We start from the raw sequence: 21,224 nt of genomic DNA, 5'->3' as shown, positions 1-21,224 counted from the left end.
AGACATTTTATTTTGTACACTTATTTTGTAAGTATACAAAGTATGATTAGCTGATTTTATACATGCAACAATGAGTTTAGATGATAAACTGATCACCTCCACACATAATGACGTTTCTGCAGCACATTTCCAAGGATAACTAATTTGACACAGAATAATAAATTGTCCAGCTAGTGAAGGGTGTGTCTTTTCTGGACAGCTGTCATTCACATTCCCCCTGACAAATTTCACAAATTTTCCATAGTTTTTACATCAGGTAAGTTTACAGTCTAACCAAACACAATGATGAGATCATTATTGCAGGCATTTGTCCTTTTGACTAAGTTTAAAGTCGACAAGAACTGCTGGAAAATGAAGTCAACCTCTTCACAAAGCTAATCAGCAGAAAGACGCTTGAAATGCTCTGAAATCTCCTGGTATACTGATGTGTGGCTGTGTGCCTCAACCAACCAGGATTATGAGCTGTTATGCTCTTTTTCCAGACTCTGGGATTTGCTATTACGTCTTCTTTTCCAGTCAGTTTTTTCTTCTACTGAACTTTCCAGTAAGTTTGAACAGAGCACTTTGAGAACCAGCCAGCTTGACCTTTGTGGCTTACCGCCATGGTGGTTGGTGATGGTAACAGTTTGCACTTCTGTGGAGTCAGCAGTCTTTCCTGTGATTGTAGGGACTCTACAAAACATTTCTGAATTTAAAATAACTCCCCTTGGCATTTTTATTAACTTTAAAACAATCAGAAATTAGTTCTTGAAAGCTTATTGGAGTTTCACTTTTTAAAAAAAACTAAATTAACTTTTCAATTATCTTCCGATTTATTAAGCTCCACCTGTGGACACCGGAACTATTCAATATCTAATCATGTTTATGGTTCACGTCGTTCACGTGACACAACTTGTGTCTAGTGTGCTTATTCACGGCTTCCATCGAGGCGGCTTGAGCGCAGATCTAGGTTTACTAGAACAGCACGCACTTTGTGCTGTAGCCTCGGCTCGAGCCACCTTTCCATAAAAAAACACAAAGAAAGGCGACTTTTAACCTCAAGCATCGCTTCCGATCCCTCCAGGAGAGTCGGCAGTGTCATTTGGACAGTTGATCAGCAGTTCGCAGAGGGTGTGTGCGCGCTCCCGGGCTGTATTTCTGTGCCCGAGCCCCTCCTCCGGTTGGTTCGGCCGCTGGAGGTGGATGTCGCTGGCAGAGAGTCTTCAGGACAGGACGCAACTAGGTAGAGCTGGCCGGGGAGGAGGAAAAAGACAGAAATAGGCGATGTTGATGTCCTGTTTATGGAGGCTGCGGGCAGGCTGCTGCTGCTGCTGATAACAGTCCGGTGGCCTTGGCGGTGCTGTCAGGCTGAAAGGTGAAGGTAGTCCAGGAGCCGCAGGAGTATTTTTAGATCTCTTCTTTTGAGGTACACAAAAATGTCGTCTCCAAGTCCGGGCAAGAGGCGAATGGACACCGACGTGGTGAAACTGTATCCTTTTTCAACCGAACGTGGTCAAATGAACCCGACACGTCTCTTGGCGACTATTGCCAGCTGTTTGGTGGCGATTATTTACATTTGTTCGCTCGGGCTGGCAGCCGTGTTCTGTTTTTAAGTGTTTTTACTTTGACGTTCCTGGCAAGGGTCTGTGTCTAACAGCAGCTAACTGCCCCAGAAGGCGAATAAGCTGTGAATTTGGAGCAGTATTTGTTGAACCAATGCCATATATGTTATCGGTATGTTAGCTGTAGTCGTTCTGCTTGTTTCCACAGTGAATTAGCAACGGAAACTGTCGCAATACAACGATGGCTGTTAACTCTGTTAGCTTGCAATGCTGAAGTCGGTATCCGATTTGTGTGGCTTCTAATTCAGCACTTCAGTAAAGGGCTATGTCACTGAGACCTGGATTCACTTTAATCAGATATATCTCAACATCTACTTTACTTATAACAGTCTAAGTTGAACTTATTTGTTTTTACCTTGATAACAGATTATTATATATGAACTCTGGGCTTTACACTCTTATTTTTACCTGTACTTGCGTTTGCATTAATGGAAGAAAGGATTTGCAAATCACAAGATGTGTTTTACAGTACATATAGTTATAGTTAAACATTTCAGTCCTACTTTGACTTGTAGAAGTGTTTTTTTTTCTTTCAAGGTGGACCAATTCTCAAACTCATTTCAAACTAAAATATTGAAATGGGAAAAGGTTCAAACAATCCCCTTTTATTTTCTGTCACAGAATAGAGCTTTCATAAATCCCAAAGTGTGTTTTTTACAGGTTTTACTTGTTTAATAATGTCTGTTTTCAAACACATTTCAGGGTAATGTCAGGCTAATGTCATAAAACGGTCCATAAACTATGCTTCACGGAATATTTTGTCAGTGGAGAATAATTCAGTCAAGGTTTGACTTGTTTCGAAACTGGGTTTGAAGCAAGACCCATCAGAAGTGCTGTTCGTGAAACAACAAAAAAAAACAATCTTTATCTGTATTTTTACAGAAAGCAAAATGTCCATCAATCATAAGCTGACCTCTACTGAATCTGTGGATTGTATAAAATTATTCAGATAGGATTTCATCATCCTAAACATTGTGGATTTTGAATCAGATCAAAAGTAGTTCAGGCTCCTTAAAAACTATGAAACTCGGAAGATACGAATCGCACGCTAACTTCAGCATCCGTATTAGCTCTGAACATAGTTAGCCTCAGCTTTAAAGCGTCAAGTTAACATTTTCACCAACAACTATTCGTTCTCACTAACTGACAACACGTTATGAAGTACGAGCGAGTGATTTTCTACATTCTGGAGACACTTCTCCGGGAAGACACGGGTGTTAAATGTTCATTTTGTTAACGTTTACGTCGCGGCAGTTAGCTGTAGCGTGCTACCGTCAGAAGAGAACAATCAAACTCGATCAAGAGTCGATTCCGATTAAAATCCTGACGCAGCTGCAGGGCCTGCGGTGACCTTTCAAAACAAACGGCCTGTACTTCAAAAATGTTTTTTTTTTTTTTTCAAAAATAAAAGTGGCTGGACTCATATGGTTGATTTAAATTAAAAACAAAGCAGAAATTCTTATTATAAATAATAAGAATTAATGAGCGTTGGCGTGTTTTACCTTTGATAATTAAGTGAAGGAAAACAAAATCTTCAAAATGTTATTTTAAGTTTCTACAATAATGGGTTAAAAAAATGAGCACGACTGTCGTTTTCATAAATATATGAATATTTGTACCCCCCTCCACCCTGAGGCTTTTATAATCATGTTTAGTAAATAAGCTGTGGAGTATTTAATTTTTTATTCTAACACGTATTCTGGGGCATCAGCGGAAGTAAATTTTTCCTCCTTTAAAGGTTTAGTGGAAGCGTGTGCTGAATTGTTTTGTTTTTGTCCTGCAGCTTCATGCTGCTCTCTGACTGGCCAGCCTGTTACCATCCGGAACCCGGTAGAAGGCGGGCCTTCGGCGCACAGCTGACGGGGGACAACAAGCGTGCTGTAGGGGCGCATCACGCGGGGCTGGAGGGCCGGGGGACCGGGGGACCGGGGGACCGGGGGTCTGGGAGCGTCCCTCCTCGGGCAGGGAATGGACGGAGCTACACACACTCTGCAGGATGAGTGCGCTCAGCAGGTTTTTGCTTAAAGCTCGAGGTGATGACCCGTCAGGTGGATCAGTGGAAATCGGTTGATTTACAAATGAAGCCGAAACTTTCACTTTAGGGGGAAGGAAAAGTTTAGGAATAGAAATGTTGTTGTTGTTTTTTTCCCCCCCATGAACAAATGATTACTTAGAAATTGGACGTTTTACAAAAATTTTTTTAGTTGGAATAAAATGTTACTTTTTATTTTAAAATTGTTTCTACACCGATTTGCGGCCATCTTCCACATTTTATAAAGTAAAAAAAGTACTTGCATACAATATATTATAAATGTCAAAGTAGTAAAGTCACACAGGACTGTTTGGAGTGCAATTATTGTTGACTAAAATACTAAATATTTAAAGTACCATGATATTGATAATGTGGCATGGTGTCTTGCTTCACACCTGACTAATATGGAGTATTGGAAGAACACACAAGGAGAAAAATATGGATTTATTTCAGCTAATTTTGTGATGTTTACTAGTAGTATCACCACTATGTTAAGGTTAGGGTTGATTTTTACCATCTTTAAGGGTATTTTGTAACTGCTTAGAAAATTTATAATTTAAGAGATTTTTCTACAAACTACTCAAAACTTAGATGGTATTTTGAAAGGTATCTGACAGATATATATTTTTCATTTTTTACCATGATTAAAGATGCAACAAATAGTCCACTAATGATCGATTCTGTTAAATTCCCCTTAACAGACTGAAATATATTTTTTCCACATCAAACAATTTAAGTACTTTGATGCACGTTTGTTTTGAGGTTTTGATTTATTAGAGATTTTTTTGGGGGGGGTTTAAACTATGACCTTTTTCAAAGAAGCTGCTGCTTGTTTTTGTGAAAAGAAAAATCAGAATCTGTTTTAAATTGCACAACCAGACAGACCTCTTCTTCTATTATTTTTTATTTTCAGTAAGTTTTAATAAAGGATTTTTATTACATATACAGAGAGGAATACTTGTTCTTTTTTTTTTTTTAAGACACCATCTTGCAGGCAAGGCAGGTTTATTTCTGCACCACCAGGCTATTTGAAATACTTAGTAGGAAAACAGATAATCTGAGCTAATGCAAGCTTGAAAGAAATGCATAAAAGTAATATTAGCAGAATGTAGCAATGTAAGTTATGAGCTGAAGGAGAATCTTTTTCTCTGTATCTGATGGATTTTAGGCGTCGTCACTCCCACACTTGACAGAAACCAAAACACAAAAGAAGGCAGACCTAAAACTATGACCTTTTACCTGCATGATTGTTTTGATTCTTTTAAATGGAATAATAGATGAAACAGACACGTGTCATTATAATTAGTAGAAAAACATGAGATCATTGTATGAGCTTAAGTGCTGATCTAAAGAGCAGTGTGAACTTGCAACCAAGCAGGTTTTCTCTTGTAAATCTCCGACTGAAAGAGCTCTGCCTGAGTTTCTATGGGTAACCCTCCGGGGCGAAGAGTACAACTTGTACATCTCTATCAGGTTTTATTTATAGGATCCGTTGCCTTATATCACATTTAGTCTTCCTGTCTGTGGTTTGCTGCCATTTTTGGCGTGGCAAACGTCTTTAAACGTTTGTCATTATGTTTTTTTATGCTGATATGAAGTGCGAGTTGTTTGCTCTCTGGCAGCTGAACGCCTGCAGCTGCCATGCCAGCGCCGTTCCGATTAGACTGTTGGAATATAAACGACTGAAACTTTCGAGACGGAGTGATGAAATGAGGTGAAAGGCCTGCTTCAGACTCGAGCAGCCGTTGAGATTAAATACCTCCACCTCGCTGTGTTGTTGTTCGACAGCTGACTCACCCTCATGTTTCTTGCTACCACCACATCCTGTGACTATTAACCATCCAGGAGGTTCGATGTTTTCGTCAAATAAAATGACTCATTATTGTGTGTTTGTTTTTGCTTTTACTGTGCAGTTGACGATTTTTGTCTTAAACCATGCAATTGTTTTATTGCTGAGGTTTATGTTTGCTGGTTGAGTTTATCTGATCGAGGCCTCTGAATTATTGATTTCATTGTTGCAGCTGATGGTACTGATCCAGTGTTTGACCTTTGCCCAGCCAAGGTCATGGAGGGGTCAGAAGGATGACGGTTATGAAACAGCTTTGTTGGGGTTTTAACTTTCCTCCTGAGGTTTTTGATCACTGTAGGATGTTGAACGCATGTTTTCCTTTAACCAGGAATCAGCATTGAGAGTAAACATGAAGTCACGATCCTGAGTGGACTGAATGAGTTTGTGGTAAAGTTCCACGGACCTCCTGGAAGTAAGAGTCTATATCATTTGTCTTCAGCAGCATACCACAATATTTTACCACATGTGCATAAAGCCTAGTTAGCTTTGACATTTTTAGACTTTATGTAAGCATTTGTGCCTCACAAAAAAAAAAAATCACACCACTTTTTCACATTTTGTTGCATTAAAACCTTAAATTTCTCTGTATCTTTCTGTGTTAGGCCAATTCAACAAATCTCTGGACTTCAACTAGGCCGTTCTAACACATTAATATTCTTTTGCCTTTAGCTATTCTAATGCAGATCTGGCTGCATGATTTGGGTCATTTTCCTGCTGGAAGGCGAACCTCCGCCCTAATCATAAGTCTCTTAACAGTGTCCAACTCTGTCTCGTCTAACCAGATTCCTCAGCCCTTTGGTTGACTAATAATTGACCCTATTATTTTTTTACCTCTGCAGCTCCTCTGGAGTTGGCATGTTCCTCTTGGATGCTTCACTAATTAATCCTCTCCTTTCTCTCAGTCTTGCGTTGTTTCCTTTGTGCTTCCTAATTATGCACATGCATGTGTTGGCTGGCATGAAATGCCATAATCCCACACTTAAATGTTTCTGGTTTAAATGAAGCAAAAGGTGAAAAAGTTTTAACAGGTGTGAATTGTTTTGCAAGACAAAATTATTGAAATGAACACTTATTTGATTAAAATTTTTTAGCACCGTATGAAGGAGGCGTGTGGAAGGTTCGGGTGGACCTGCCAGATAAATATCCGTTCAAATCACCGTCAATAGGTACGGATACGTTTGACAGTTCTCATTTTGTCATGGTCAAATTATAATAATAATGGAAACGCAAAGTGAGAAGATAACTGAGTGATTTTTTTAATGTTAATAAAATCCTTTTTTTTATTTTTCAGGTTTTATGAACAAAATCTTTCATCCCAATATCGACGAAGCGTAAGTTGAGCTAGCTTCTACTTGCTGTGACAGATGTTTGAGCATAAAATCAATCTTTTCAGTTTTCATCACTTATGCTGCTGCTGTGTGTGTTTCTCAGGTCAGGAACCGTGTGTTTAGATGTTATCAACCAGACATGGACGGCTCTCTACGGTAGGTCACAGGGGCGTCAGCTGAAGATCCAAACTTAGATAAACTAATGGTCATGGCCTAAAATTGACCCACGCAAATACACTGTGTTCTAGATTATTATGAGATTTTCTTAAATGGTCAATGCAAATGATGGTCCGTATAATTAATTTTAAAGTCATGAACTATTACAGTATAAATGAAATTTTACTGAACAGTATTTTTTTCAAAAAAAAAAAAGTCAAAATGCACTGTTCAAAATTCTTGTGCACAGCATGTGGACCATCCAGGGTTACACAGCAGTCATCAGTGAACAAGTCTGTTTAAAAAGTTAATCTTCATGTACGGCTGGGCCCATTGCGACTGTTTCTGCTTGTTGGCTCTGGTTTGGGGGCCGAATAGTCGGTTCATGCACCGCAAGCCTCTGGAGGATCCTCCACCTTGAGGTTCCAGAGGCACCAGCAGCTTCAAATCACTGTTTGCTGCTTTGTAAGAGCGTTTGAATCCCATGAATTTGTCTAACAGAAACCTTCCTCATTATGCCTTCATCTGTACAAACCCATCTTTGTTCTGAATCAGCCACAAATCTCTTCACAGTATGATGACAGTGCTTCAGTTTTTATCAAATGTCTAATGTTTTCATATCTTGTCATACGGCACTACACTCTCCGATGATTTTCTATGTCCCATGTTGCTTGAAACCTGTGGCCTGCTTAATAATGTGGAACATCCTTTTTAAGTAATTTCCTTTAATTGAGCTCACCAGGCAAACTAATCAACCCAGCTGTCTGAAATTAATTATAGTGATTCAAAGAGCCCTGACACACAATACCATCTAGAAATTTAATAGCACAACAAGAAATTTAATCTTTATGACACTTAAATCCAATTTACATAATAATTTGGAACAGAATGAAGTGCTCAAACTGGACCTGTCCTGTAGAGCTTTACACTGTTTAATCAGCTTACACTGCAGTGATAACTGCTGCTTGTATTCAGGTCAAGCATTCAGAGCTGATAGATTAGAAAGTCTTGAACAAGTGAGGAAGACATGTTTGGGTTTAGGTCATTTTGTCCATTGGCTGTCTGGGGTCTTTGCAGTTATAGTCAAAAAAGTCTGGCTCAAAATGTCCAGCGTTGACCGAGAGTCGGTTCAGAATCCGCTAGGTGAGAGGGACGGTCCATCTCCATTTCTCCTCGATTCGCACATTGAGATGGTTACTGATAAACAGAAGGTCGACACTCTAGTTCTGTTTTTTTTCTTTAATCAAGTTCTTACATAAATACTTAATTGCCAAACTAATTGTTGCGTGAAAAAATAACTTTAGATAAAATAACACAGCAAGCAAAAACGAGAAGAGCCACAAAGAGAGGAAATATCATTTTGCTGCTGTGCGTCTCAATTATAGATTGAGGGAAGCGTGGGATGTGGTGACACATTTCAGTCAGACGTGCAGGTCGAGATTCGTCGACTCGTTCAGCTGGGTGAAGGACTTTTTGTGGAGGGTTTTACTGGTAAATGTGAGTTGATAAAGTATATAATAGGGATTAAAAGTTTGAGTTTTATGTCCATAAACACGAGACATTGTCTGACAACATAAAAACAGTGTTATATGTCTTGACTTTATCATTGAAAGGCAATATTTTGTAGCTATCTTGGAGGGTCGGGTACGACCTCAAAACTACTAATGACACCAACAACATGAGATTTGTCCTTCTGGTTGGTTTCCTTTTAACTGTGGGTGAGGAGGCCTCTGTTTGCTGTGAAGAAGATGCAGCAAATCCTGTCTCCTGTTAGCTTCCTGTTTGCTCTTCCCCCCTGATTTCTGAGGTTTGTTGCACAACAGACAGCAGCACTAAAACTGAACTGCAACATTGCCCTTAAATACCAGTCAACGGAAGAGGATTTCTGCCAAGTCTGTGGAGAACCATCCAGAAATGAGCTCAGAAAAGGAACCGACCGTGTTTGTAATGAAAACATCAGAATAACCTCGTTACAGCCGAGAGAACCCTGGTGTCTGACGTTGATGCTGTTCTCACTCATTTCTCCGTTCTTTTCTCAGACCTCACCAACATCTTCGAGTCCTTCCTCCCTCAGCTGCTCGCCTACCCCAACCCCATCGACCCTCTGAACGGGGACGCCGCCGCCATGTACCTGCACCGGCCAGAGGACTATAAACACAAGATCAAAGGTACGACGCCTGTGATCAAACTAAAATTGAATATGTCTGCAATTTTGGTTTGATTGGGTTTCAAAAAGCAAAAGTTACTGATCTGATTTTAACTGAGTAGCGTGTGGACCGGATCACTGAGATCATCACTGTGCAGTTGTTGTTGGAGTAGATGTAACTTGTATTGTTGTGCCTGTTAAACCCTTTTACAGACATATTCACATCTCTGGAATATTTCCACATTTTCAAATGCTCCAACAATAAAGTTTGTGTTTTATTGGCTGGTCTTGTTGTCTGCAGCAAGTGGCTTTTTGGTCATTAAACAATGGCTTTTAATATTGGGCTAAAAATGTGCAGAACCACATTTAAATATTTTAACATAGATATAACAAATAAAGATTCAGCTGTTTTTGTTGTTGTTGTTTTTTTGCTTTTGTTTTCTGGTTTTTAAAACTTAAAGACAAATAAAATGGCAGTTCTTTCAAAATGTTAAATTCTAGACATTATGCGTTTTTTACGTCACCTTTCCAAAAAGTGGATGTAAAATTTGTGCCTCTAAATGAGTTTTACTTCAAGTTTTATTTGTAAAAGTTTCACACCTGATTGACCAAAAACAAAGTAGCAGAAAGTTTTGGTTGAAAGTTTTTGCAAGGCAGAGTTTCTGTGCCTGGGTCACAGCAGCGTGACGTTCTGTTTCTGATGGACGTGAAGCTGCTGTGGACGTCAGTTTGGACTCATTTATCTGCTCGTCTCTTCCAGAATACATCCAGAAGTACGCCACAGAGGAGGCTCTAAAGGAGCAGGAGGAGGGCGGAGGCGACTCGTCCTCCGAGAGCTCCATGTCGGACTTTTCCGAGGACGAGGCTCAGGATATGGAGTTGTAGTGAAGGCAGAACCGTCCTTCACCTCACAACGGACTATCATTTCCTAAAGAGCAGAAACTCAGTACTATATTCGTATTTAAACAAACAGGACAATTTTTTACAGTAACACGAGGATTTTTATTGCTACACAAGGTTTTGCAGTTTGGAAAAAAACAAAAAAAACAAACAAACCCCCCAACAATGTTATGTTTAGGAAATCATCACCATCAGCTCCTCATCATCACTATCAGCTCCGCACTCTTCCTCATCATCAGAATGAAGTGTTGCTTTATTTCAGCTGATCTCAACACACGATTTTCACGCTGCACTATAAAACTGATGCGGGACGGCACTCTACACGCTTTTACCACCTTTTTACTTTTGCCATCATTTCCTCTTTAAGGCAGAGCTGGGTGACTAAAACAGAAAGAGAGATTTGAACTTGTTTTTTTTCCCCACTGCCACCTACGAGGAGCTGCAATCATCACAATCACCGCTGCGAAAGGATGGAAAAGCAGCAGCAGGCCACAGTGGGCTCATGTTTTCGGTGTAGAGGCTGCAGACGGTCGTTCCAGGACTGCAGAAAGATGCAGACGCATCACACACTTTCTATGCGCATCATCAGCGTGTGCATGAATCTCATCCTTTGACGTGTTGTGTTGCTCCGATGATGCTCAGCAGGAATCAGGGAGAGAGCGCCGTAATCAATATCCTCTATTTTCGAGCACCTCCTCCTCCTCTCCGTTTCAGGAAAGTGTTTGCCATTCTGAGTATCTTTGTGTGTTGTGGCATGACACAGAAGTACAGACGAGGGTCAGTGGGGATTGTCGTTGAACTTAACTCTGCCTATTGCTTGTGTTGAACTGTCATAGGTGTCTGACATGCGTAGGGATAGTTAGTTTCTTTGCAGGTGGTGAATCCTATCATGATGTATGGTTTAATACTTATATAATGACAAAAGCTTTTCCTGTTCAAGATGTGGAGCGTTAAATCATCTTCATCTGCTGAATTAACCCTTCCAAAGAAAAGTTGCCCCTCATGGAAATGTGTCCCATTGCAGCGCTCTTTGTTTCACATTGGTCACGTTTGCTGTTTCATGCTGTCTGCAGCATGTTTTTTTCCAAAAATATCGGGACCAAAAATATAATTATTTAACGTTCCCCCTAAAAGGTCGAACTCTAAAATAAAAACTTTAAAACGTCTTGGCTTATTGCAGCTGGGCTTCATGCATCTGTGGGCGACAGAGCGGTGAAGGTGTTGCTGTTTAATGTGCTGAGCTCTGAATGCACCGGGGATCAGACAGGAGAGCAGGAATGTGTCAACATCAGAGCCAGTAAAAAATGGGCCATTCCTTGTTGTTTAAAGGTGATTTAATCAGATCTCCTTAAACTCCTCTGGTTAGCTTTTGTACCAAATAGACTGCATGTTGGTGTTAGTCTTAGGACACGATGTCTTCAAATGCAACAGTAACAAAAAAAAACCCACTGTCCAGCCTCTCTGGATGCCATCAGGATTCCTCGCTGCGTTTATTTTCTTTTATTAATTCAACTCATGTTTGACGCCTTTAATTTGTCTGAATGTTTTTATTTTGAACTTTTAAGCCCTGTGTCCAGGATACAGATCCAAAATATTCCGATTTTTAAATGGCAAAAATAAAAAAAAATCAATAAATGTGCTTCCCTTGTAACTTGAAGAAAGAAATAAACAACTAAAAACACGATTATATCTTTTTTGTTTTTGTTTTTTTTCCAATGTGGAAAGAAGTTCATTTGTCACTAATTTAGAAAGCTCAATTTTTCATGTTGGGTAGAAAAAAGGTGGCAGTCCCTGTTTTGTCCACTAGATGGCAGTGTCCGGATGTTTTTCTTGTCAATAACGGCTACTAGAGCCTGAAACACTTTATTAGAGCCTATGAAACTTTTTAAAAACTAAACAAATGGACCAAAAGTCAGAATATAATTACCTCCACATTGTGCTCGTTTCCTCGTGTTAACAACTTTCTTCCATTGTCTCTCATTTTCTCTCTTTCCCACATAATTAACAAGTTACTTAATACATACACACACATGCACACATTTACACGTCCCCTCCATGGCTGCCACCTTATCGTGGTGGGGATTTGAGTGTCCCAGTGATCCTAGGAGCGATGCTGTCAGGGCCTGGTATTTAGACTCCATGACTGATTGGCAAGGAGACACCATTTTAATTGTTATTTAAACTACTTTTTAGTTTTCTGTAGCTAGCTAAAATAATGCTAAATTAAAAATAGATTAATGAAATTAATATAACTAGTTAGGTTATAATCCAAAGCTTTCATATGACATAGCCTATTTACATTTATAAAACTTAATGGTTTTTCAAATATTCTCACCACACACATTTCAAGAAAGAGCTGGGAGATATATCCTGGCCAAATGAATAAAACATGAGGGCAGCATGTACAAAAAAATCTTAAAACATGTTAAAAGAATCTGTCTAAAACACGATCTACCAGCATTAGCATGGCTAATATAATAAACCAGGCAGTACGGAGCGGTGCACAACCATTTTACTTTTTTTCTTTTTAGAAATGTATGACAAGTGCCGCCTCTCATTAGGAAGGTAACAGTGGTTACCGCTGAGCGGTAAAATGCTGTAAATACCTGCAAAACTCCTCAACGGTGGACTCTAAAGCCGCGGGTGTTTTGGATCAAGCAGGAACCGCATGTCAGCTCAACCAATGAACAGCGTCAGTGAGCCGCATGTAAGGTGCTACTGCATCGGGCTGCCTTCAGGGATAGTCGGAAATTACAGTTTTCCTGGCAAATCTTTGCCGATCTCATAAGTATTATATTTTAAAATTACCATTTCCACTGGTCCAAATGAGTTCTACAAGCACCAAACGGACCTTAATGTCACACCCATGTTTTCAAAAATAATCTGTTGCTTTAAATGCTCTCAGATTAAAGCAGAGGGGCTGTTAACATTCTGCAAGGTGGCTCAATGCACGAAGTGTGAACTTCGAGGAAGTGGCCGCTAGATGGCAGCGTAAGGAGCAACACTTTTGCATAAAATAACCTTTATTTAAACCTTCACAGAGTAAAATGGCGTAAATAAGAACCTAAAAATGCACTATTTATCTTTTGTATCAGGACTATAGAAAACTTAAGCGAATGATATCGATTTCCTGCTTTATCAAAACCAAAACGTTTTAATGAACAAAAACCTTTAACACCGAACACACACATCAAACCGACATTTAATGCCATAAAACCCCAAAATAAGACAAAAAGAAAGAAAATAAACTTTTTCTTTCATAAACTTTTTTTTAATTAATCCAGTTGGGGTTAAAAGTGCAGTAGATCATTTTATAAGGCCTGTTATTTGTATGTTTGCACTGAAAAGATCCAGTTGTGAGAGCAAAATCTTGGAAACAAAATATTTTTCTTTTGCTCCAGCAGCTGTTTCTGTCCAGTTTGGCAATAAGGGTCTCACGGAGAAACGACTTCAGAACAGATTAAAACCTTATTAGTCTTTTCATTAAACTCATGCTGATCATGGACTACTGCAACACTGAATGGTGCCGTGATGGAGTCCAGACCAGACCATAATGATCTAATGAAATATTCATCGGCTGTGTGGCCACGCTGCCCCTTTCTGCGCTTATTCTGGTTTCCAGTTGCAACATCAGTGTTTAATTTGGCGAGACGGCCACTCTCAGTAATTAGAGCTCATCCCAGAGTGTTTGCCTCTCTCCACACAGATAAAAAAAAGCACTTTGAGAGCAAATATAAAAGGACTGGGTTGCTTTTTCAATTTACGAACTTATTCACATGTCTGGATTTAAAGTCGTAAAAGGTTTTAATATTTGCGTTGCGTAATGCAAATGACAAAAAAATCAAATAAAATAAACCCGCAAAAATGACCCACTTTTGTGCAGAACTGCGGAAGTATTTTATTCGGAAAAGAAAAAGGTCGTAGCCTATAAACGTCAAGTTTTTTTTTTTTTTTTCGGAGTAACCCGAGAAGCTGGAGGAGCCGCGCAGGGCGCGGAGAGCGACGAGCCTCTGCTGGCCGGCTGCGCCTCCTCCATAATGTATGGAGAGGACAAAGGGAGCGCGGCTGGATTTCAGACTTAACTTTGAAAGAGCCGTAACCCAAACCCGCACTGTCCGACAACAGCGGATCCGCATCAGCTGAAAGGATGATGCGTCTTTTTCCACCTGCAATCTGTCTAATAATCACCGACAGCAGGTAAATGAGCCGCGCGCAGCTCTGGATGCTCGTATAAAACGCGGCGCGCTGGAGGCCTGCGCTTGGAGAAACTTTTGCGCACGCATCGACGACGCGAGAGGGGAGGTCCTGCACGGCCTGGGTGCTGGTGAGTCCAATTGTTTGAGTCCAGAGCTTTACTGGAAAATACAAGAACAGTGTTTGTTGTGTTTTATATTTACTGGATTTCTCCTGATTGGGTAACTTTTCACCGCTATTTAAGACTGAGATACACAAATTAAAGGGTCTAATCTCTGTCTTTCATTCTTTTTTTTTTTTTTTTTTTTTGCAGCCTTCTCTTTTAATTTCTGTTCAGGTTCGCAGCTTACTAGTGTTTTGTTCTTTTCCATTACCAAAAAAGAGAAATTGAAAATACATAAAGAAAGAAACAAAGCAATATTTTGCTCTTTTTTTTTCTTTTTTACTGATTCAGTCTTGGATGCTGAGCCGCTGCATGACAAATTGTTCAACAAAGACAAAAGCATGCAAAGTCTCCAGCCTGAATCTGACTTCATTCAGTGAATAGTTATGTTTAAGCTCATCTAGTGAAGTAGAGGATACATGCTGTCTGAGTTCAGCAGCTTGGAGAAATAGCAAACCGGCACTCTGTGTGGGGATTTAAAAGCGATTCTATTTTGTCTGTAGAAACGTCACCGGAGATGCTGGTGAGTCATTTCAAAAACACTAAAAGTCCTTAAAGAGTTTGTTGCTATATGAAAGAAATACAGTTGTTTTTCAGGGTCATAAAAAGTTCCTTCAAGCTAATGCTACATGTGTTAAAATACTCAAACACCATCTGCTGGCAAACATTTTCTCCTTCGCTTGGTTCAAAATTCAAGCCAGTCCAGCCAGGTATTTATGGAAAGAAAGCATTTCCTACCCGATAAACTTGATGCTCACAATAACAGCTGTGGCCTTCTCAATGGTCTGACTATCAACTCTCTGCCTGATCTATCGATTTGTGGCATAAACTGTGTTGATTCTTTTCCCCTCACATTAAGTTTGTGTCTCAGAGATTCCAGTTGTTCCAGCAGAGACTGAACATGAATCCACTGTTTTACGTCCACAGAGCTCAGTTGCAAAGAAAACCGCTCACTCTGTCCTTTTTTCTATCTCAACAACGAGCATCGGACATCTATGCTACATGTTGCCTTTGAAAATGTATTTTTGGCAAGAAAAAAAAATATTGGTCTTTCATTATTGGGATAGATGTCCGGATGGCATTGCAGTGGCTTTTTGTTCTGGAAGGCATGGCTCAAAACGCTATTTTAGTTCAGGAAGGATGTTTTTTAACAATTGGGATCAGCTTGGGGTCCATACTTGTGACATATTGTCTCTTTAAAATACCTGTGAAGTCCCAAACGTGGAGCTGAAGGCAAGGAATGGTCAAACCTACTGATTAGCTACTAGTCTGTGCAGATTTCAGACAAGTAAAGGAAGGAGATAACTCTATTTATTAAAAATATGCCTTATTTTGAATGTCTCTTCTGGTCCTGTCCTCAAATGTTTATCACACGCTTAGTTAAAAAACAACCTAAATAAACTGGGAGAGTTTCAGTAGTTTAGAATCATGGACATAACATTTTAACGGGCTAAAAATGCAAACTCTAACTTATCAAACCAAGTTGTTCAGAAAAATTATGAGAAGACTCTAGATTGTTTTATTGGTGCTGAACGTTGACTGCAGCCAGTTGCCTAAATAAAGCGAGTGTATTGCTGCAGTGGTTGCTCCCCCCTGTGCAGTTGCCACATAAAACTTTCTGGACGAGCCCCTGGACCTCTCCGGCGTCCTGCAACGGCTCCTCAGGAATGGGCGCCCTGTGCGTAAAGAGGCGCAGCGGAAATGTAGCGTCCCACCCAGGACCACTCATGGAGGCGGCAGAAGGAGAGGGAGGAGGGCGGCGTGGATTACTATCCTGCCTGTGGGTTAAGATGCTTACCAACTAATTACCTGTCCATGAAAATCCCTCGCTGTGCAGCCGAGCAGGCAGGGAAGGACAGTTGGAAATCTGGAGGGAGGATTCGCTGTGGACCGAGGAAATACGAAAATATATCTATTTTCTGATGTGTTGTATATTTTGAAGAGTGGTCGGCTGTGCTGTGTTGCTGCTGGACACTTTTGTTTTTGACTGTGGGAAGAAGCTCCTTTGCTGTAAAGTGTTGACTTGGGGATGTTGGATTATCTTTGTAAGGTAGGAAGCTCTAATCTGCAGGAAGTGACGGTCCTGCATAACTTATGAAAAAACAAAACAAAAAACAAGGAAACTAAGAATTAGTCATTTCTCGTATCACACCTCCACCACGGATGTATTAAAATGTGTCTCTGCAATCTGCTTGTTTTCAGTGGATGCTAACGACATGGTCAGCAATGAACTTATCTGCTGCTGCTGCCAGATCTGATTATAATTTAGCCTCTTTTTCATGACTTCCACTCTCCATCAGCCTGACTGGAGATGTGGGCCTAATAGTCATCACTTACGTGTCCATTATCAGTAATAAGAGCAGCCCAGATATGAGGAGCGACTAAAAACACTCAGCTACAACAAAGCACCTTCAGGAGGTTTTGATGGATGCTCAACTTCTTTCTCTCCCTCTCTCTCTCTGTCTCACACACACACACTCGCACGCACACACACACACACACATATATACGCATGCCTTTTGCTGTATTGATCTTTCCCGGAAAAGGGGAAGATGAGCCCTGCTTTGGGACTCATTTGGGGCATCTCAAAAATCACTTAGCACATCATTCCCTACAGCCAGAATCAATCCGAGTTGGAGATCTTCTCTCGCGGAGGCTGAGGGGGAAAAAATGCCAAATACGACAATCTGTAGGTAACATTTAGAGCTGCATTTTGGTTGAAGTAAGATAAGCGGAGCTGCAGGCCTTTTCAGGCTGCAGCAGATGGCACAGGTGGATTTATTCTCCGTCCTGCAAGGTAGAGATGAGGAAAGGACAGCGATGTTTCCACTCTGCATAATCTTGCAAAGACCTCCAGCACAAGCTTTGCTGAACTCAAGAGAGGTCATCAGGGGTTAGCAAGCGTCTCCGCTAGGCAGGGTCGGATCCTGGCATCAAGGTGCACAAAGGGTTTAAGCAGCTATGGAGCCCATCATAAAACAGCAGTGGTTCAAAAACATCAGACAAAGTGCCAGAGGGATTAGAGTTAGCTTGCAGGTGCTCCCTTTCTCCCACCTGATTAGTTTTATTTCTATTTATTTGTGGGCAGCGATGAAAAAACCGACTCATCATACCAGGACCATCTTCCACCTGGACAGTAGGAGGCGCCGTTCCACCTGCTCTGTACCTTGTTCCTCAGTTTGTTTTCTTAAACTCCAAAATAAAGACAAACAGAAAAATACAAAGATTAAATACATTTAAAAACGTTTCAGTGACATATTCTGACCTGAATGTCAAATAGTTCTTTATAGATTTAAAAACATCAAAGATGAGAAAACCGACCCAATTTCATTTATGCTGATGATTTAATATTTGTATTTTACATAAGCATGAAAATAAAATAAAATGAAATTTAATTTCTTGACAATTAGATTTTTATACCACAAAAGACAAACATTATCGAAACTATCGAAATGTTTTGTATTTTAACATATACAGTTTACCGGTTTCTGATCATAAAGTCCAGTTTCCAAAAAAGTGACACATTTTGTATCCTGGAAGCTTTAATAATTTCGTACCGGATTGTTTTTGGAGCATGGAGCATGTGTCAGCTTGTGGCAGCTGGGGAGGCGTTTCGTACCGATGCGACGATAAAAGATTCATATCCATCGTCTATAATCAATTCACAGTGTGTGGAGAAATGTGATTTTATGACAATAAAACCTGCAGCAGGAAATCCCTCAGAGGGAGTCAGCCTGATAAATTGTCATGAGCTTTCATATTTCTGCTGGCCCAAGCAGAAATCACTTCCACTGTAAATAGAAACATGTTTGGACGTAACAAATGACAAAAAGTAAATGATCACAATTTAACTGTACATTAGATTTAATATGGATGGCACTGAGCTTCCTTCTCATAGCTTAAGTTTTAAGCATTTTAATGCTTAAAAATCTTATATGTTTATTTTTATCAATTTATTTCTATTTTAGGCATTAAGAGTTTTATGTGTTTAGTCAAATTATTTTATTCCTCTTGTAGGTATTACAAAATAGTACATAATTATTTATTTTTCAAAATAAATAATTATTTTTAGATGAAAAAAAAATGTTTTGAGTGTTTTTATGTCTCCTATAGAGTCTTTGTAAATGTTATTGTCTCGTGTTTTCTCACTAAACTATACAGTCTCGTTTCCTCCATTTCTTATCTTCTACAATTTGTTTATGAGTTTTATGTTAATATGTGAGTTTGCTTTCTCAGTTTGGTGATTTGAATCTGGACATATTTTGTTATTTGTGTCAGTTTTTCACCTTTTTGTCTTGCACCAGTGGGAAAAGTCCTCTGGCTGCGATGGACGATGTGGGACTGCGCCTCCATCTCCTCCTGTTCTGTGTATGGCACTGGTAGAATTCACTGTCAGAGCACACAATCAGTGAATTACCATAGGGCCATAAACAGAGTAGAGACAGAACCCTGCAGTCCTCCATCGGCTCAAACGTCAGCTGTTTTTCCTGAAACGCTTCCCATCCTCTTGGCCCGTTTTGGCACTAGCACATTTTTGCTTTGTTCCTTGTTGTTTGAGCAATCATGTGTCGTGCCAATATGGGCTGAGAGAAAGACTCGGCTGTGTGTTTTCGCCAGGACGATGTCAGCGTCTCCTGTGTTTCGTCGGACGGACAGGGCGAACTATGGATCTCATCGATTGTCCTATCAGATGTCCCAGGTTGCTATGGAGGGCGGTGTCAGAGATGCGTCCCCGTGTAACCCGAGCGTCGGTCGCCACGTAGATCAGGTGGCGGCGACTCTCTCCCACAGTGTTTGGCAATGGTAGAACTCACTCTGGTGGGCTGGAAGGATCCGGTGGTTCTAGACTTGCCAACAACTGACTGAGAGCTTTGAACCTGCTGATCTCCACCAACACATCAGGAGCTGCAGAAGACCAGAGCCTCACGCAGACCCGCAGGTTTCCTGAGGTTTATACATGTTTTCATGTTACAGTTTAGTTGGATTTTATGTGATGGACAAACAGAAAAAACCTTTTAAGAGTGACATGCGTTTATAGGGTCATCCATCTGCACCCGCTGGTCCCGTCACAGGGGAGCTGGTGCCTTATGGGTCACCAGTCCATCACAGAACAAACACACTCTATTAATACGTGTAACCAATTAACTTGACAGTCATGTTTTTGGACAGTAGGAGGAAATCAGAGAATGGGGCAAACATGCAAACTCCATGCAGACAGAGAGTGATTCAAACCTGGGACCTTGTTGATGCGAGGCAACAATGCCAGCAACTGAGTCAGTACTTTATAAAAACATGCTTTGCTGCAATCAGAGCTTCGAGTCTTTTACCAGCTTTTTTTGTGTCTATACTCTCTTTGTAAAATAGTTGAAGCTCAGTGAGATGTGACGGGGCCTTCCCAAAGGTTTTCGTCCTGGATTGCCCTGCATTTCATTGTAGCATCCCCACAGCATGATGCTGCTACAACCACTTTACTGTTGAGATATTTTTTAGGATTGCGGGTTTGAGTCCCAGCCTCTCAGTATGGAGTCTCCCGGTGCATGATGGGTTTTACTACGGCTTCCTCTCACCGTCCAAAAACACGACTGTCGGGTCATTTAGTCTCTCTGAATTCTCTTTAGGTGTGTGTGAAAGTTTGTTTGTCCTGTTTGTCTCTGTGCTGTCCTTCACATATTAGATAATGGATGGATGGATTTGTTAAGGAGGATTTGTGTTGATTTTGACTTTTGAATGTCTAAAAGGTTAATTTTGCTCTTATCTGATGACAGATGAGAGCAAATTTGTGCTACATTCAGGCTGATCTTCATGATGCTGTTTGATCATTAATGTTGTTTAGCAATACTCTGAGAACAACTCTATTAATAATGAGATTAAATTAAACACTGGTGGACTCTATTAAACAATGGAGTAACTTCTGAAGGTTGCACTGGGTTTTATTTTGGGGTATCGGAGTGAATTGGTCTCACTACAAATGCACATCACTCCACAGGCTTTTATTTGGGAAAACATGTCTTAACAATGGATTGTTTTCCTTCCTGTTCACGTTTGCACACTACTTTGTGTTTGTCTATCACATTAAATCCCAAATAAAAACATATTAATACTTCAGCAATTTCATAAATGTTCTAAATGACAAACACGGGTGAAATGGTGGTTTACGAGGGAGAGGTCTGTGACGCCGGTCATGTGTGAGAGGCTGCAGGCGGAGCAGCGAGGGGTTCAGGCTCATCATCCCCCCCTGCGCGTTCCTGCAGTCTCAGAACATCTCAGAGATCCGTTTGGAGGAGGAGAAGAAGCCAAACATGGGAATCCATCACCAGTCCAGTGCTTCTGCTCACTCCTCCCCTCACAGATGTGTGGCGACCCTCAGGGGTTTGTCTTCGCCACGGTTTGCTGGTTGTGACATCAAACCTCTTATGTAATCCTAGGCCTAAAACACCGAAGGTATGAACCGAGGCAGACTTTGATTAGTGAACCATGAGACATCGAAACATGCAGAGGCCATTAGGCGCACACTTCTCTGATCAATAAATCAGTGATGTTCATGGGCCGAAAGAGGAGCTCAGCCAACGGTGAAACTTGATCTGTTTTCTAGCTAAAAATGGTCAGAGCAGAAGATAAATTAATTCAAAGTTATCAATCTCTGAGCTGACGTTCTCACACCTTCCTCTTTTGCTTCAGGTGAAGCTAACAGTTTATTTCTGTACAAAGTTTTGTTCCATGTTTAAAGAAAGCAACACTGCAAAGATTCAAGCTCTCGAGTATCACAAGAAACATTGAAAACACCCTGGAATAAATCTTGAATTAGTAAATTTTACTTAAAAATGCACTGGTTTGCTCAATGTTGTGAGAAAATGA

General features: G+C 40.4%; 1 protein-coding gene across 1 annotated transcript; it reads left to right on the top strand.

The window, feature by feature from the left end:
• The first annotated feature begins 918 nt into the window (after positions 1 to 918).
• LOC129363901 (ubiquitin-conjugating enzyme E2 H-like) lies at positions 919 to 11,696 on the top strand. Its single transcript, XM_055036241.1, has 7 exons — positions 919 to 1,468; positions 5,818 to 5,894; positions 6,574 to 6,648; positions 6,774 to 6,813; positions 6,914 to 6,966; positions 9,006 to 9,134; positions 9,873 to 11,696. Exons 1-7 carry the CDS (start codon positions 1,416 to 1,418, stop codon positions 9,995 to 9,997), a joined length of 552 nt encoding a protein of 183 aa, XP_054892216.1. The 5' UTR covers positions 919 to 1,415; the 3' UTR covers positions 9,998 to 11,696.
• Positions 11,697 to 21,224: the final 9,528 nt, after the last annotated feature.

This window comes from Poeciliopsis prolifica, unplaced genomic scaffold (assembly GCF_027474105.1).
Source record: "Poeciliopsis prolifica strain line A6 unplaced genomic scaffold, Auburn_PproV2 SCAFFOLD001, whole genome shotgun sequence".
Classification (NCBI taxonomy): Eukaryota; Metazoa; Chordata; class Actinopteri; order Cyprinodontiformes; family Poeciliidae; genus Poeciliopsis; species Poeciliopsis prolifica.
This window is presented reverse-complemented; position numbering and strand designations above follow the sequence as displayed.

What these genes read in the sequence shown, in the direction of transcription:
- LOC129363901 (XM_055036241.1), top strand. Translation starts at nt 1,416, where the DNA reads ATGTCGTCTCCAAGTCCGGGCAAGAGGCGAATGGACACCGACGTGGTG. An exon ending in CATCCCAATATCGACGAAGC is followed by an intron (nt 6,814 to 6,913) that starts GTAAGTTGAGCT and finishes TGTGTTTCTCAG; the next exon opens with GTCAGGAACCGTGTGTTTAG. An exon ending in GACATGGACGGCTCTCTACG is followed by an intron (nt 6,967 to 9,005) that starts GTAGGTCACAGG and finishes TTCTTTTCTCAG; the next exon opens with ACCTCACCAACATCTTCGAG.